General features: G+C 41.3%; 1 protein-coding gene across 1 annotated transcript; it reads left to right on the top strand.

Annotated features, from left to right (window-relative positions):
- The first annotated feature begins 3,989 nt into the window (after positions 1-3,989).
- LOC123514394 lies at positions 3,990-8,676 on the top strand. Its single transcript, XM_045272309.1, has 2 exons — positions 3,990-4,485; positions 7,678-8,676. Exon 2 carries the CDS (start codon positions 7,678-7,680, stop codon positions 8,293-8,295), a length of 618 nt encoding a protein of 205 aa, XP_045128244.1. The 5' UTR covers positions 3,990-4,485; the 3' UTR covers positions 8,296-8,676.
- The last annotated feature ends 7,802 nt before the right edge of the window (positions 8,677-16,478 follow it).

The following is a 16,478-nucleotide window of genomic DNA, read 5'->3' as shown; positions in this document are numbered from 1 at the left end:
AAAATAGTAATACTAATAGTAGTAGTAGTAATACTAGCAGCAGCAGTATTATTATTATTATTATTATTATTATTATTATTATTATTATTATTATTAGTAGTAGTAGTAGTAGTAGTAGTTGTTGTTGTTGTTGTTGTTGTAGTAGCAGTAGTAGTGGTAGTAGTGGTAGTAGTAGTGAAAGCAGTAACAGTACTAGATTTTTTTTATGTAAAGTAGAGCGAAAATTGGCCAAGGGCAACAAAAATGATTGAACCAAAACGCCCACTAAAATGACAGTTCCTGAACATGGTTGTAAGAGTTACCCAAAATAATAGGATAGTAGCTGTATGTTTTGAAACCTCTCTTAAATGAGTTCAAGTCGTTGGTAGATGGAAATACGGAAGCAGATAGCGAGTTCCGAGCTTTCTAGAGAAAGAGATGAATGAACGATTGAAGGTACTTGTTAACTCTTGGGTTAAAAAGGAAGACTTAGAATATGGATGAGAGGAAGAAGGTCTTGTTCAGCGAGGCCAAGGGAAGATGGGAGGCATGTGGTTAGTAAGATCAGAAGAACAGTTAACATGAAAAAAAGCGGTAGAGAATTGCAACATTGTGGCAGTGAGAGAGACTGGAGACTGTCAGTCAGAGAGGAGTTGATATGAAAAAATCTTTTGATTTCATCCTATCTACGAGAACCATATGAGTGGAAGCCTCCGTACAGTTGTGGATTAGGTCCATGTACTGAGTTGGCAGTTGGAGGATTGAAAAAAAAAAAAAAACTGGCGGAGACGACTTACAACACCTAACTTCATAGAAGTTGTTTTAGCTAGAGACGAGGTGTGAAGTTCCAGCTTAAATCATAAGTAAAGGACACATCAAGGATAATTCACTGTAGAAGAGGGGAAAAGTTGAGTATCATTGAAGAAGAGGGTATGGTTGCCTATAAGGTTGTATCGAATTGATAGGTGGAGAAATTGAGTTTTTGAAGCATTGAACACAATTATTATTTTCTGCCCAAAGCAGAAATCTCAGAGAGATCAGAAGTCAGGTATTCTGTGGCGTCCCTGCGTGATCATAATGTAAGAATAGCAAATTTCGGCTAACTCTTTCGGAGTTGCAAGGGAACTGGCAACTAAATGGGCATTTTTTTATTATAAGTTGGCCTTGGCCAGCTTTCCCCTATTACATAAAGAAATATAGTTGTCATGCATATTCTATAGAAAAAAGGGATGGATTTAATTGAATCTTATACTGGGGTAGTAATTTTATGTACAATGGAGCCAAACCAAAGACAAAAAGCAAAGTAATTGAAAGAGGTTCGCTATTGTATCCTTGTAGCTTATTGTGATGGGTGTATTTGCATCGTGTCTCCCTTTGTGGCGGTAATGACACAAAGTCCAGAGTTTCTTTCTTTGCTTAAAGTAGAAAAGAGGCTGACAACACAAAGCGTGGCCCTGCAGCTTGCAGTAGCGCTGACTAGAAAATACAAATGCTTGGTGAGCAAAGGCCTCAGTGTGGTGGTGGTCGCCTTGCTCCGCTCGCTCTGCACGCCTACCCACGTCTTGCCCGCACCTCATCTGCCCAAAATTCAGGGACAAATGTCTTGAGACCTTCTTCAAAGAAGTCAAGTCGTACCAAGATGGAAGTACAGAAGCAGGCAGGAAGTTCCAGAATTTAACAGAGAAAGGTATAAATGATTGAGAATACTGGTTAACTCTTGCATTAGGGAGTTGGATAGAATAGCGATGAGAGGTCACAGAAGGAGGAGAGACATGCAGTTAGCAAGATCAGTAGAGCAGTTAGCATAAAAACAGCGATAACAGATAGAAAGAGATGCAACATTTCGGCCGTGAGAAAGAGGCTGAAGATAGTCAGTCAGAGGAGGGGAATTGATGGGACGAAAAGCTTTTCATTCCATCCTACATAATAAAACTGTGTGAGAGAACACCACCCCCAAAAAAAAAAAAATATGTGAAGAGCACGCCATACAAGGACGGATATGGCCCTTATATAATTAGCAGTTGGAGGGGCGAGAAAAACTGGCGGAGACGCCACAGAACGCCTAACTTCGTAGAAGCTGTTTAGCAAGAGATGAGATGTGATGTTTCCAGTTAATATTATGAGCAAAGGATAGGCCGAGGATATTCAGTGTAGAAGATACTCAAGTGTCATTACAGAAGAGGGGATACTTGTCTGAAAGGTTGTGTCGAGTTAATAGATGGAGGAATTAAATTTTTGAGGTATTGAAAACTATCAAGTATTTTTCTGCTTCAATCAGAATTTTTTTTTCTTTTTAATTATTATTATTATTTCTTTTTTTATGTTATGTCCAATAGCGCCTGTAGGCATACTTGAAGAGTATATGTGAGAAGCGCTGTTCAGCTTCCGCCCATTAGTGGCGCAGGCAATTTTATTTATAGTGGTAACCATATTAGGGCCCATATCACCGATCCCACGCTCACCTTATCCTATCCACTGCGCCACTGCCACCCTTAAAAGATCAGAAGTCAGGCGTTCTGTGGCGTCCCTGCGTGATCTGATGACTTCCTGAAGGGTGATATTATCAGCGTAGGAGTAGATAGGGCAAGAAGTTTGGTTAAGATCATTAATGAATAATAGAAAGAGAGTGGATGACAGAACAGAACCCTGAAGAATACAACTATTAACAAATTTAGGAGAAGACCAGTGGCTGTCTACCACGGCTGCAATAGAACGGTAAGAAAAGAAACTCGAGATAAAGTTGCAGAGAGAAGGATAGAAACCGTAAAAGGGCAGTTTTGGAATCAAAGCTTTGTGCCAGACTCTATCAAAAACTTTTGATATATCTAACGCGACAGAAAAAGTTTCACCGAAATCTCAAAAAGAGGATGACCAAAACTCAGTAAGGAAAGCCAGAGAATCACTAGTACAGCGACCTTGACGGAAGCCATACTGGCGATCAGATGAAAGATTGTGAAGTGACAGATGTTTAATAATCTTCCTGTTGAGCATAGATTGAAAAACTTTAGACAAACAAGAAATTAAAACTATAGGACGGTAGTTTGAGGGATCAGAAAGATCACTCTTTTTAGGAACAGGCTGAATTTACTCAAACTTTCAGCAGGAAGGAAAGGTAGAAGTCGATAGAAATACTTGAAACAGTTTGGCTAGGCAAGGTGCAAGCACAGAAGCACAGTTTTTGAGAACGATACAAGGGACCCCATCAGGTCTATAAACTTTCTGAGGGTTTAGGCCAGCTAGGGCATGGAAAACATCATTACGAAGAACTTTAATTGTAGGCATGAAATATTCAGAAGGACGAGGAGAGGGAGGAACAAAGCCAGAATCATCCAAGAAGGACTTGTTAGCAAAGGTTTGAGACAGCTTTAGAGAGAGAAGAGATGGCAGTGGTGCCATCAGGATGAAATACAGGAAGGAAAGATGAAGAAGTATTTAAAATGTTCTCAGATACAAACTACATAGATGTGAGATCTTTTTTTTTTATCTTAGAGGAGGGAAGTAGGACTAGAAATCATGGCAGGAAGATTAGAAAGCAAGGCTGCAGGTTAGATATAAGAAAATATTTCTTTAGTAATAGGGTGGTAGACTTCTGGAATGCATGCCAGAGAGGGTTGTAAATAGCAGTAGTTTGACAATGTTTAAAAACAGATTAGATAAGCACTTAAATTTATTAGATTTATAATTATGTATAGCGCTGCATGATAGTTTTTATAAGAAATATACTATAGTTAAACAAGACATGATCCTCATGTATGGGGATCACAGATTGTAGAGGAATTCGCTGCAGGACTTAGCCCTGTTAATGGGCCAAATATTTAGAATTATTATATAATGTATTGTGTACTTGTAAGTGTATCTTTAAGTACTGATGACGAGGTCGCTGTGCGACTGATACAGGATAACCTAGATGGGCCCTGGTAGCCCTTTGTTATCCTATTATTTATATTATATGTTATGTTATGAGGTAAAGCTATTGGATATTTTTTGGGCAGATGACAGAAATCAGGAGGGGAGTTGGAGTTTGAAAAGATTTTGGTATTTTCCATTTATGAAAAACTGTTTGGCAAGTTGAAGAACAGACTTGCCATGATTCCGGGCATAGATATAGAGATGAGATTTAGGAAATGGAAGACTCAAATACTTTTTGTGGGCAACCTCTCTATCATGTATAGCACGAGAACAGGCTGTGTTAAACCAGTGTTTAGAAGGTTTAGGTTGAGAATAAGAATGAGGAATGTGCGCCTCCATGCTAGACACTATCACCTCTTTAATGCTTTCAGCACACACAGATGGGTCTCTGACACGGAAACAGTAATCATTCCAGGGAAAATCAGCATATTACCTCCTCAGGTCTCCCCAACCGGCAGAAGCAAAACGGCAGAAACACCTCCACTTCGGGGATCTTGAGGCGGAATTGGAGAAACAGAACAAGATACAGAAGTGAGATTGTGGTCGGAGGAGCCTAATGGAGAAGATAAGGTAACAGCATAAGCAGAAGGATTAGAGGTAAGGAAAAAATCAAGAATGTTGTGTGTATCTTTAAGATCTATGGTTTCTAATCAACATTATTACATTGATTTTATTTTGTTTTTGTTGCTGATTGGAATGGTACTATAATGCCAACTTAATAGTATCTTAATAAATAATATAAATAAATATATATATATATATATATATATATATATATATATATATATATATATATATATATATATATATATATATATATATATATATATATTTATTTATTTATTCATTTTTTTTTTTTTTTTTTGTAGCATAGCAGTGAAAAGTGGCTCAGTTATTTATTTACATTTCTCTGGGACTGCGACGCTCCAAGGCAGAACTAAGTAGGAACTAGCTAAGATGAGCTGCTCTGTTCTTTATCAGCTAGTGCATAATGCTTTCTGAATAGTTGCTCATAGAGAGCATTAGATGCCAAAAATAGGAACGGCAAAATTGCTGGGGGTGAAGGGGCAGCCATGTTTGTTTACAGCTGACAAACGCGACAGAGGCGGAAGCAAGCTTGTGTGTGACGAGAAACGTTGTCAAAAGTCGACAGTCTTCAGAAAGCTGACAGAATAAGTTGACGGAAAAGTGCTAGTGTGGCACCGCCTTAAAAGTGCAGTTGTCATGGAAATAGTGGTGCAACATAGCAAGAGAAGCAGCTTTGCGGTTGTGAGAAAGAATCTGAAGACAGTCAGTCAGAGGAAAGGAATTGGTAAAAAGACAAACTTTAGATTTCACCCAATCTAATAGAACTGTGTAAGTGGAACCCTGCCTTACATGCGAAGAGTACTGCATACATATACTGTATGTGGATAAGGCCCTTGTACAGTGTCAACAATTGGGAAAGTGAGTAAAATTGGCAGAGATGACTCAGAATGCCTAACTTCACAGAAGGTGTATTAGCAACAGATGAGATATGAAGTTTGCAGTGTAGATTATAAGTAAAGGACAGACTGAGAACTTTTAAGGGGGTATCACACTGGCCTACGATACGTGGAAGGAGGAACATTCGCTCTAGGTGGCTGCAACTTTCTTGAGATTAGCGGAGCAAAGTTGGGATGGCTTCATTTCCTTTCCAGTTCTCCATATGCTATCCTAATAAAATGATAAACATAAGATATGTAATAAAAACCTTTTGTTCAAGCTGAAAAGAAGGTGCCTAAATATTTCATATAGGTACATTAAATAATATTTCATCAATCTAAAAAATACATATATATATATATATATATATATATATATATATATATATATATATATATATATATATATATATATATATATATATATATATATATGAATATTGAGTGATAGGAAAACACAAGTTGAGACAAGGTACTTACCATCTCTGATTTCCGCCAATCACGGGCCATCATACACACCCACCCGGCAGGCTGACTCGCCAATACAGTATATAAACTGCCATTTTCCGTTATGGCAAGAGATCTCGCTCCTGGAGACCCCAGGAAAGATGCTGGAGAGGGTGATCACGAGGAGCCTGCGAGGCCACCTGGAGGGAGCTGGCGCCTACAGTCAGGGCAGTATGGATTCCGGAGTGGGATGGGGACGACCCACGCCATCGCAGTTGTCACCGAGACTCTGGTGGTCTAGGAGGCATCGGGCAGCCGATGCAACCTCGTCCTCCGGGATGTCAGCAAAGCATTCGACAAAGTGTGGTATCTTGGCCTCAAGTACAAGATCCTACACCTGGGGCTTCCGGGCCCCGTAGAGCGTCTGCTTTGCGACTTCCTGGAGGACAGGATGGCCAGCATCAAGGTGGGTGGCTGCGCTGGACGGCCGTTTCCTCTCTGCTCTGGCGTCCCCCTGGGGAGTGTACTCTCCCCTACACTGTACACCATCTACACCCGGGACTGCCCTGAGTCTGCTGCTGGTCTCAATGTTCAGTATGCAGACGACGTCACCCAGCTCGTGTACCACCCAGGTAGGTCCTTCAGGATGCTGAATTCCAGGACCGGGAGAGAAATTGCCAGAGTCAACACCTATGAGGCTGAATGGCGAATTCAAACCAATCATCACAAATTCGCCGTCATAGCCCTGGCCACTCACAACTTGACACCCCTGCTGGTCAAAGAGGAGCTGGTTGACTTCAGTCCCAGTGGGAGGTTCCTCGGCCTCAAAGTCTCGGGAAGAGGCTACTCCTCCCACATTAACAGTAGGGTCCGCCAAGCCAAGCATGCCCTGGAGTCCCTCTACAGGTTCCGGGACCTGGAGCCCAGGTTAAAACTCCGCCTCATCAAGACTCTGGTGCTCCCGGTACTGATGTACCCCCCTGTCCCCACTCACGCTCTCAGCAGGGCCGCCATCAGCAGGCTCCAAAGAGTACAGAACGCAGCACTACGGTTCGCCTTGGACATCCGATGGGATGACTTCTGTACGGCGGAAGCCATGCACATCGAGGCCTCTGTCCCAGCCCTTAATGTCAGACTGCATGACCTCGCAGTCGGAGTCTGGCAACGCCTGCAAGACTTGGGCTGGGAGCAATACAACTCCCTTCGTGAGCTGCACCAAGATGCCCGTCAGCAGCAACACGCATGGTTTCCGTGGAGCCTGCTAGCACTAGAGCGAGACCCTGACCTGGAGCCTCGATACCGGTAGATGAGCCAGGTCAGGAAAGAATATTGTGTTCACCATCGTGTACAATAACCACTATATATATTTATCTCCGAATGCCTATTGTATATATCTAGTTTATTATGTATGTAAATCTCTTCCTCTCGTCTCTGATAACATACCTGTATTTTCCCCCCTTCCTTTTGTTTCTACTCTTTATTCCAGTCCTCACGACCTCTCTACAAACTCACCCTTGCTCTCCTCCACATCCGATCTTCATCACCTCCTCCTTACAAACCCTGTTTCTCCATTGATATCCCATCCCCTCTCACTATATGTGTGTGAATGTACATATATGTATCTAGCTATCATTAGCTTATCTCATTAAATCCTCACCATTGTAATCTTATATATGTCAACAATATCTTATATGTTTATCTTCATCACTATTAAAAAGCAGCTTCCCGGACTGCCCAGAAACTTTCACTCTTCTACTGTATTTCAATATTTCACCTTCTTTATAAGCCCCACTCTCCCTATCCCACCCCCCTACTCCTTTGTATCCCAACTTTTCTACTAAAAATTTGAATTTGAATTTGAATTTATGTCTTGGGCAAGATGGCAAGCCAGCAGCACCACGGCCAGCTGAAGTGGTACAACTTCAAGTGCGGCTACGGCTTCATCACCGACCTGAGTACAAAAACAGATGTTTTTGTACACTTCTCCGGCCTGAAGAGGTCTTTACAAAAACGTCTCCCTCGTGAAGGTGACATGGTTCACTTCACCATCCACAACGGAGACAAAGGACCAGAGGCCCGAGATGTTTCGAGGAACGGCAAGAGCTCCAAGGCATGTGCTTCACGCTCCACACCACCTCGCAGGAGTTGGGATATGGAAGCTAAGGTAACAGCTGGCATTTGCACGGCAAAAGCCCTCGCTGGCAGCAATGTCCGTCGCTTGCAAGTCCTTATCCCACTCCTGCTGAAGCACAACAATCTACCTGGCATAAGGATACCACAACAAGCCTTCGGAGCCTCCCACACACCAAAACCGCCAAAAAGTCACCAGCCGCTTCTCCACGACGTTCACCCTTGCCGTGAAGAGCCAGTTGAAGAGCCAGTGGAAGAGGCTCCGACCGTCGAGGAAGAGGAGGAAGACGAGATCGTAGATGTGGAAGGCAGCGACTCGGACCAGCCACCTCCAGACGTCGAGCCCCCTCCAAATGAAGAAGGCTAGACAACAACCAAGAGCAAGAACAAGAAGAAGAAAAAACAAGGACGAAAGGATGAGACAGAGAACCAACCAGCAGAACTAAACATCTCCACTCTTGACGCCACCAACAACAACGCTACAGCTCTCCTTGACTGGGCCCTGCCTCCACGCCCCGCCCATCCACTCAACGACGCTGCTCAACAACACCCAACATCACCTTACGCTTGGGTCAAGCCCCAGCGACTTTACTCTCCTACTAAAGCTCACTTCTTAATACCCACCTATTCTTCCCCTATCCCCACTTCCCCCTCTGCCTTTTCTATCTATATTCAATTCGATTCGATTATGGCAAGATCAATAAATCAAATAACTATCATCACCACTCAGCAATGACGGTCAGCCCGTCTCCTTTTTCTCTTCTACTTTCTTTCATATCTTCACCAAACCTTTCATCTTCCACCTTATTACCACTTCCTTCATCCCCACTGTCTATCCCCACTAAAAAAAAAAAAAAAAAAAAAGGCAAGCCAGCAGCATCACGGCCAGATCAAGTGGTACAACTACAAGCGTGGCTTCGGTTTCATCAGCGATTCCAGTACAAAAACAGATGTTTTTGTACACTTTACCGGCCTAAAGCGGTCCCTACAAAGACGTCTCCCTCGCGAAGGTGATAAGGTACAGTTCACCGTCTGCGAGGGAGACAAAGGACCGAAGGCCCGATATACCGCGAGGACCGGCAACAACACCACCAAACCATGTGCTTCAAGCTTAAAATCACCCCTCAGGATGTGGGATATGGAAGCCAAGATATCAGCTTGCATCTGCATGGCTAAAGTCCTTGCTGGCAGCAACGTCCGTCGCTTGCAAGCTCTTACCCCACTCCTGCTTAAGCACAATAGTCTACTCGGTATAAGGATCCCAACACAAGCGTTCAGAACCTTATACTCCTACACACCAAAACCGCCGAGAAGCCACCAGCCGTCTCGCCAAGACGACGTTCAACCTTGTCGTGAAGGCCCAGCGGAAGAGGTTGCGACCATCGGGGATGACGAGGAAGAAGATGAGTTCGTCGACGTGGAAGGCAGCGACTCCGACCAGCCACTTTCACCTGTCAAGCCTCCACCAGCAGACGAAGAAGGCTGGACAACACCAAAGAAAAAAAAAGAAGAACTCTACCTCCAAAACACCCGCAGCCGAAGCTGAACTGACTCCCCAGCCAAGCCCACAGAGTGAGACGACTGACCAGGACAACGCGGAGGAACTTCACACCATCCACTACCTACTGAGAAGGAAGAACACGGGCACCAGACGTGAAGACACACCGCCCAACAAAATAACCTTCTCAGATATCATAAAGAAGGGATACGACAAGAACCAGCTAGACACGAAGAAGCGGACAACCAACCAGAACAATCCGCCAACTTGCCCGCCGTGGAGGACTCATTACGTAGCCGTCCTCCACTCCTGACACCACCGACGCTGCGGCCCTACTTGACAAGACCTTGTCTCTCCTGCCCACCGACTCAACGACGCTGAAGAAATACTGCACCACCTCTGCTGAAGAAGAGTAGCTCACAACACATCATCATCTTGCGTCTGGGTCAAGCCCCAGTGACGTTACTCTCGTACTAAAGCTCCCTTCTTATCACCCACCTATTCTTCCCCTATCCACACTTCTCCCCCTCCGCTTTTTCTATCTATATTCCTATTCCTATTTCCTTGCCTGTCCACTCTCTCTGAGGATGGTCTTGTGACCGAAACGTTAGAGAATAAAGTACCTTGTCTCAACTTGTGTTTTCCTATACCACTCAATACTCACATTATTTATATATATATATATATATATATATATATATATATATATATATATATATATATATATATATATATATATATATATATATATATATATGTCGATCATTCTGCCTTCTCGATTCTCCTCTAGATTTTTTCTTTCTTTGTTTTCCTGAATAATAGGAAGTGCAAATGCAATTCCAGCATGAAGCACATGTTGAGGTATAAGCGGCATGGTTTTGTTCTGGTTTGTTTTGATAAGGTTTGGTCTTGGTTGCTGGGCCGTTTGCCTAGCATAGCAAGAACGCGAACAGATTGTGTGTAATAATGTTCCTGCTTTCGCACCAAGAACTATGACCCACTTTTTGGCGTATCATAGGCCAGTGTGGTACCCTCTTAGTATACGAGTAGAAGAGGAACAGAAGAGTGTTATTGAAGAGGGAAAAGTTGTTTAGAAGGTTGTACCAAGTACGTAGATACTATAGATGGAGATATTGAGTCTTTGAGATATTGAACACTATTAGGTTTTCTCTATCTCATTCAGAAAAAGAGAGATCAGAAGTCAGGCGTTCTGTAGCGTCCCTGCATGATATGTTTACATCCTGAAGGTTTGGTCGTCTCTGAAAAGACGTAGGAAAGTGTAGGGTGATAGGATGAACTTAGGAGTGGATAGGGCAAGAAGCTTGGCTTAGAAGATTATTGATGAATAATAGGAAGAGTGAGAGACAGGACAAAAGCCTGAAGAATGCCACTGTTAATAAGTTAAGGAGAACAACAGTAGCCGTCTACCACAGCAACAAGAGAACGGTCGGAGAGGAAACTTGGGATGATGTTGCACAGAAAAGGATAAAAGCCATTAGAACAGTGATTCTCGACCGGGATTCCGCGGAATACAGGGTTCCGCCTACCATCACCAGGGGTTCCGCGAGAAACCTGTAAAATTTTGAAGTGTTGTTACAAAATGACTGTGATCTTAATTCATAATTCATAATTCCTACTCAACAACAAGTTACAAACACTTCCAAGACACCAACATACTCGTACGTGTCAGGTACTACCATGTATATAGTCATGAGAACAAATGATATGCGTGAACAGGAGTTACTGCTCTTAAGAAGACACCCGTATACCATATATAGGGGTTCCATGGAACAAGAAAAATTATTATGGGTTCCTCCAAAGTACAAAGGTTGGAAGTCACTGCATTGGAGGGCAATTTGGAGATCAAGGCTTTGGGCTTGACTCTATCAAAAGGTCTTGATGTGTGTAAGGCAACATCAAAATTTACACCAAAATTTCAAAAAGAGGATAACCAAGACTCAGTAAGGAAAGTCAGATCGGTAGTAGAGCAGCCTTGACGGAAGCCAGATATTGGCAATCAGATAGAAGATTAGGAAATGACAGATGTTTTATAATCTTTCTGTTAAGGAGAGATTAAAAAACTTTAGATGAGCAAGAGATTAAAGAATTAAAAGCGGTAGCTTGAGGAATTGGAACGGTCAAACTTTTAAAAAACAGACAAGGCAGTTTGAGTTTGAAAGATCTTGACATTTTCTGTTTAGGGAGGAGTGTTTGGCAAGTTGAAGAACAGACTTGGCATGATTCCGAGCAGATTCAGGATATGGAAGGCTCAAGTGTGTGTGTGTGTGTGTGTGTGTGTGTGTGTGTGTCTGTCTCCGCTACAACCCGCCTGAAACCCTCACCGTGTCAGTGTTCATATTCCCTCTCTGCATCAGCCCAAGAGGGACTGGCTCCCTCATGTGCTGCACGACATGTTCATGACTAAATTGTCCAAGTACCCACACGTTCAGGCTATTCATGTTTATTGTGATGGGTCAGTCAATGGCAGCAGGTCCGGATGTGGGCTGTTCATCCGCGACTACAGTATAGTATATCTCTGCCAATCACTACACTGACACTGAGGTTTCCAGGCGGCTCCCTACACACACATGTCTTCTACTAGGACAGAACTGAATGCTGTACTGGAGGCGCTCCATATTGTAGCGCCTCTCCAAAAGAATGGTTATTTCTTTGTTGACAGTCAGGCTGCTTTGTATGCTCTTCAATCCACCTCCCCCATGGACTGTGATAAGTGTCTTGATCTCTTTCACGCCCAAGAAGGTGCTGGTGCCACGGTCCACTTTACCTGGGTACCCTCTCATGTGAGTATCCCGCTAAATGAAAAGGCAGACCGCCTTGCTCAGTGTACCCTCCAAGATAACACAATGAACCCCAGCACTGGGTACACTGTAGGTTATGTTAAGAGTAGCATAAAGGACTTTGTACATAGTAGCATTAGTGATCAGTTGGAGCTTTGTTGCCATAGAGGCAGTGGCACTAGTCTTCACTATGCACGTGTCTGCCAGCTGTGCTTACGTATATACACCTATGGGAGACACACTGCATCACATGACAGGGTGGCAATGTTCGTTCGAGGCTCAAATTAGACTACAAATACTTCTGGGAAGTCAGTGCTTCTCCTGGTTTGTGCTGCGTGCTGTGTGCTGCACCAAGGGGACACACTCTGCCTCACTATATCATGGAATGTCCTCTCATTGCTAAATTTAGGCCACAAGGTCAACATGACTTGTATAGCCTAATTGACCATCTAGACTCAACCACTCTCAGGTATATACTCAGGGAATATCCTCAGTTTGCTCCCAGACTGTAGGATGTTTAGGCAGTAAGGTGTGCAATATCTTTATTTATTTGTTTAAGTACTTGTATTCCTGTTATGTATACTGTCTATCTATTTATTATTGATACATTTGCCCAGTGGGTGGGTGGCAAGGTCCATCCTTCTCGATCCTTTCCTTTGTTGTATTGCATTATTAATGCAACAATAAATATATCAATCAAGGAGGTTAGATTATAAGAAGGCGGCGTGACGTCACAGAAGTGAAGCCAGCGCTATTGGTGGGAGGTGAGAGGTGGGAAGCTGTCTTTGGGGCAAACTTATGACTAAGAAAGGTCATGTACACATGTCAATATACATGTGCATGTAGATGTAAACATGTATCTGATTCTAGTTCACGTATGATGAGATCCGACTCTAATTCCAATTATGATTCTAATTCTTCAAATGATTCACGTATGTTGAGATCCAGTTCTTTTTCTCATTCTGATTCTGATTCAATTTCTTCAAATGATTCACGTATGATGAGATCCAGTTCTTTTTCTGATTCTGATTCTGATTCTAATTCTATGATTTACGTATGATGATGAGATCCAGTTCTTTTTCTGATTCTGATTCAATTTCTTCAAATGATTCACGTATGATGAGATCCAGTTCTTTTTCTGATTCTGATTCTGATTCAATTTCTTCAAATGATTCACGTATGTTGAGATCCAGTTCTTTTTCTGATTCTAATTCTAATTCTAATTCTATGATTCACGTATGATGAGATCCAGTTCTTTTCTCATTCTGATTCAATTTCTTCAAATGATTCACGTATGTTGATGACATCCAGTTCTTTTTCTGATTCTGATTCAGATTCAATTTCTTCAAATGATTCACGTATGATGAGATCCAGTTCTTTTTCTGATTCTGATTAAATTTATTCCCATTATCTCAAAGAAGACTAAGAAAGGACTTATCACAAGTGTTTAAAATCATCAAAGGAATTGATAGCATGACTGCAATAAGTGTTTCACTATACATTATTCAAATTACATACGAGGAAATGGTTACAAAATTAATAGAAAATTCTTCTACTCTCATGAATAAAAAAAAAATAGTTTCCTTGGTATCGTCAACCTTTGGAATAGGCTTCCTTCAGACATGATAGACTGCAATACAATACAGAATTTTAAATGCCGTCTTGATTAATATTTTCCCTCAAACTCGCGGTTAATTAACAGCGTACTTCTTGTTAGAAATTAAAATTCTTTGCCTCCAGAAAATGGAAGCATTTCTCTTCATTTATTTTCATTCTTTCGTACAAAAATCTCCATCGTGTTTTTACTTCTCTAACACAATAAGGTATTTATTTCCAATCTATTTCCTGTACTGCTTATATAGGAGAGAGTGGAGAGTGGGGAGAGAGCTTTGTTTTTCTGTCCTTTTCCTATACTATGAAATATTCATAGAGTAGATCACCTCGTGAAGACTAAAAGGTCTGTTGTAATCTATATCTATATTTGCACATAACATTGACCCATGTGGTCCTTCCGTTCGTCGGTCTTGTATTCGACTGTCTTGTGACTAGTGATCCCCTTAATTCATGAGAGGCAATGGTGCCTCTACGTAACTCAAAAGAACCAACAGTTATCTTTCTAATTCAAGAGAACCCGTGATCTCTTTAAATAAAGATCACTTAAGGAGAAAAAAAAATTTTACTCAAGAGAAGCAAAGGTGCCTTCAATTCCAGAGTCGATATAATCCACCTAACACAAGAGAATCAACTATCCTCTAATTCAGAAGAAAGAGTGTTAGTTAGAAAAACGTTTGCAGCAAGATTGAGGCTGACAGTGAGCACTGATACCAACGAAGAATGAACACTATGAACGTACAGCTGAATACACGATGAGTGACCACAATCATGAAGATGGACCACGCCTCTATGTAACCACTTGTGCTACTGGGCGAGTAATTGTGATCATAATCCATGGCACCAAGTAAAACCAAAATATCCATTCCTTTATCTCCTCTCATTTACAATCAAAGATGTAAACATGGAGAGTAAATAAACTATCAATTGGCTGATGTTTTCTTTGTATTACCGTTAGAACTAAAGAATGAAGTGGTCAGTCAGTGATGGAGGTAATTAAGACGAAAGGTGCTGATATACAGTGAGTCTTTCGGAAAGAATTAGCTCGTGCAAAACATGACAAGAAGGGCAAGACGTTAGTTTACTAAGGTGATCCAAAAATCCAGACGTAAAAAAAAAAAATATATGTTTTTAGTATATTTCTTCAATATTTGTATCTCAAGTTCTGTGTCCACCATAAGAGATGCAAAGTTTCTTACATTTTCTTCTGAGGAGCACGTGAAACCAATGCAGTAGCAAATGAGAATACGTAATAACAGTAATAAAAACAATTATAGAAGCAACAACAATAACAACGAAAATAGTAATACTAATAGTAGTAGTAGTAATACTAGCAGCAGCAGTATTATTATTATTATTATTATTATTATTATCATTATTATTATTATTATTATTATTATTATTATTATTATTAGTAGTAGTAGTAGTAGTAGTAGTAGTAGTAGTAGTAGTAGTTGTTGTTGTTGTTGTTGTAGTAGTAGTAGTGGTAGTAGTGGTAGTGATGGTAAGAAACAGTAACAGTACTAGATTTTTTTTATGTAAAGTAGAGCGAAAATTGGCCAAGGGCAACAAAAATGATTGAACCAAAACGCCCACTAAAATGACAGTTCCTGAACATGGTTGTAAGAGTTACCCAAAATAATAGGATAGTAGCTGTATGTTTTGAAACCTCTCTCTTAAATGAGTTCAAGTCGTTGGTAGATGGAAATACGGAAGCAGATAGCGAGTTCTGAGTTTTCTAGAGAAAGAGATGAATGAACGATTGAAGGTACTAGTTAACTCTTGGGTTAAAAAGGAAGACTTAGAATATGGATGAGAGGAAAAAGGTCTTGTTCAGCGAGGCCAAGGGAAGATGGGAGGCATGTGGTTAGCAAGATCAGAAGAACAGTTAACATGAAAAAAAGCGGTAGAGAATTGCAACATTATGGCAGTGAGAGAGACTGGAGACTGTCAGTCAGAGAGGAGTTGATATGAAAAAATCTTTTGATTTCATCCTATCTACGAGAACCATATGAGCGGAAGCCTCCGTACAGTTGTGGATTAGGTCCATGTACTGAGTTGGCAGTTGAAGGATTGAAAGAAAAAAAAAAAAAAAAAAAAAAAAAAAAAACTGGCGGAGACGACTTACAACACCTAACTTCATAAAAGTTGTTTTAGCTAGAGACGAGGTGTGAAGTTCCAGCTTAAATCATAAGTAAAGGACACATCAAGGATAATTCACTGTAGAAGAGGGGGACAGTTGAGTATCATTGAAGAAGAGGGTATGGTTGCCTATAAGGTTGTATCGAATTGATAGGTGGAGAAATTGAGTTTTGAAGCATTGAACACAATTATTATTTTCTGCCCAAAGCAGAAATCTCAGAGAGATCAGAAGTCAGGTATTCTGTGGCGTCCCTGCGTGATCATAATGTAAGAATAGCAAATTTCGGCTAACTCTTTCGGAGTTGCAAGGGAACTGGCAACTAAATGGGCATTTTTTATTATAAGTTGGCCTTGGCCAGCTTTCCCCTATTACATAAAGAAATATAGTTGTCATGCATATTCTATAGAAAAAAGGGATGGATTTAATTGAATCTTATACTGGGGTAGTAATTTTATGTACAATGGAGCCAAACCAAAGACAAAAAGCAAAATAATTGAAAG

The sequence above is a fragment of the Portunus trituberculatus genome, chromosome 5 (assembly GCF_017591435.1).
Source record: "Portunus trituberculatus isolate SZX2019 chromosome 5, ASM1759143v1, whole genome shotgun sequence".
NCBI classification, from domain to species: domain Eukaryota; kingdom Metazoa; phylum Arthropoda; class Malacostraca; order Decapoda; family Portunidae; genus Portunus; species Portunus trituberculatus.
Note: the sequence above shows the minus strand (reverse complement) of the source record. Positions and strands in the feature narration are given on the sequence as shown.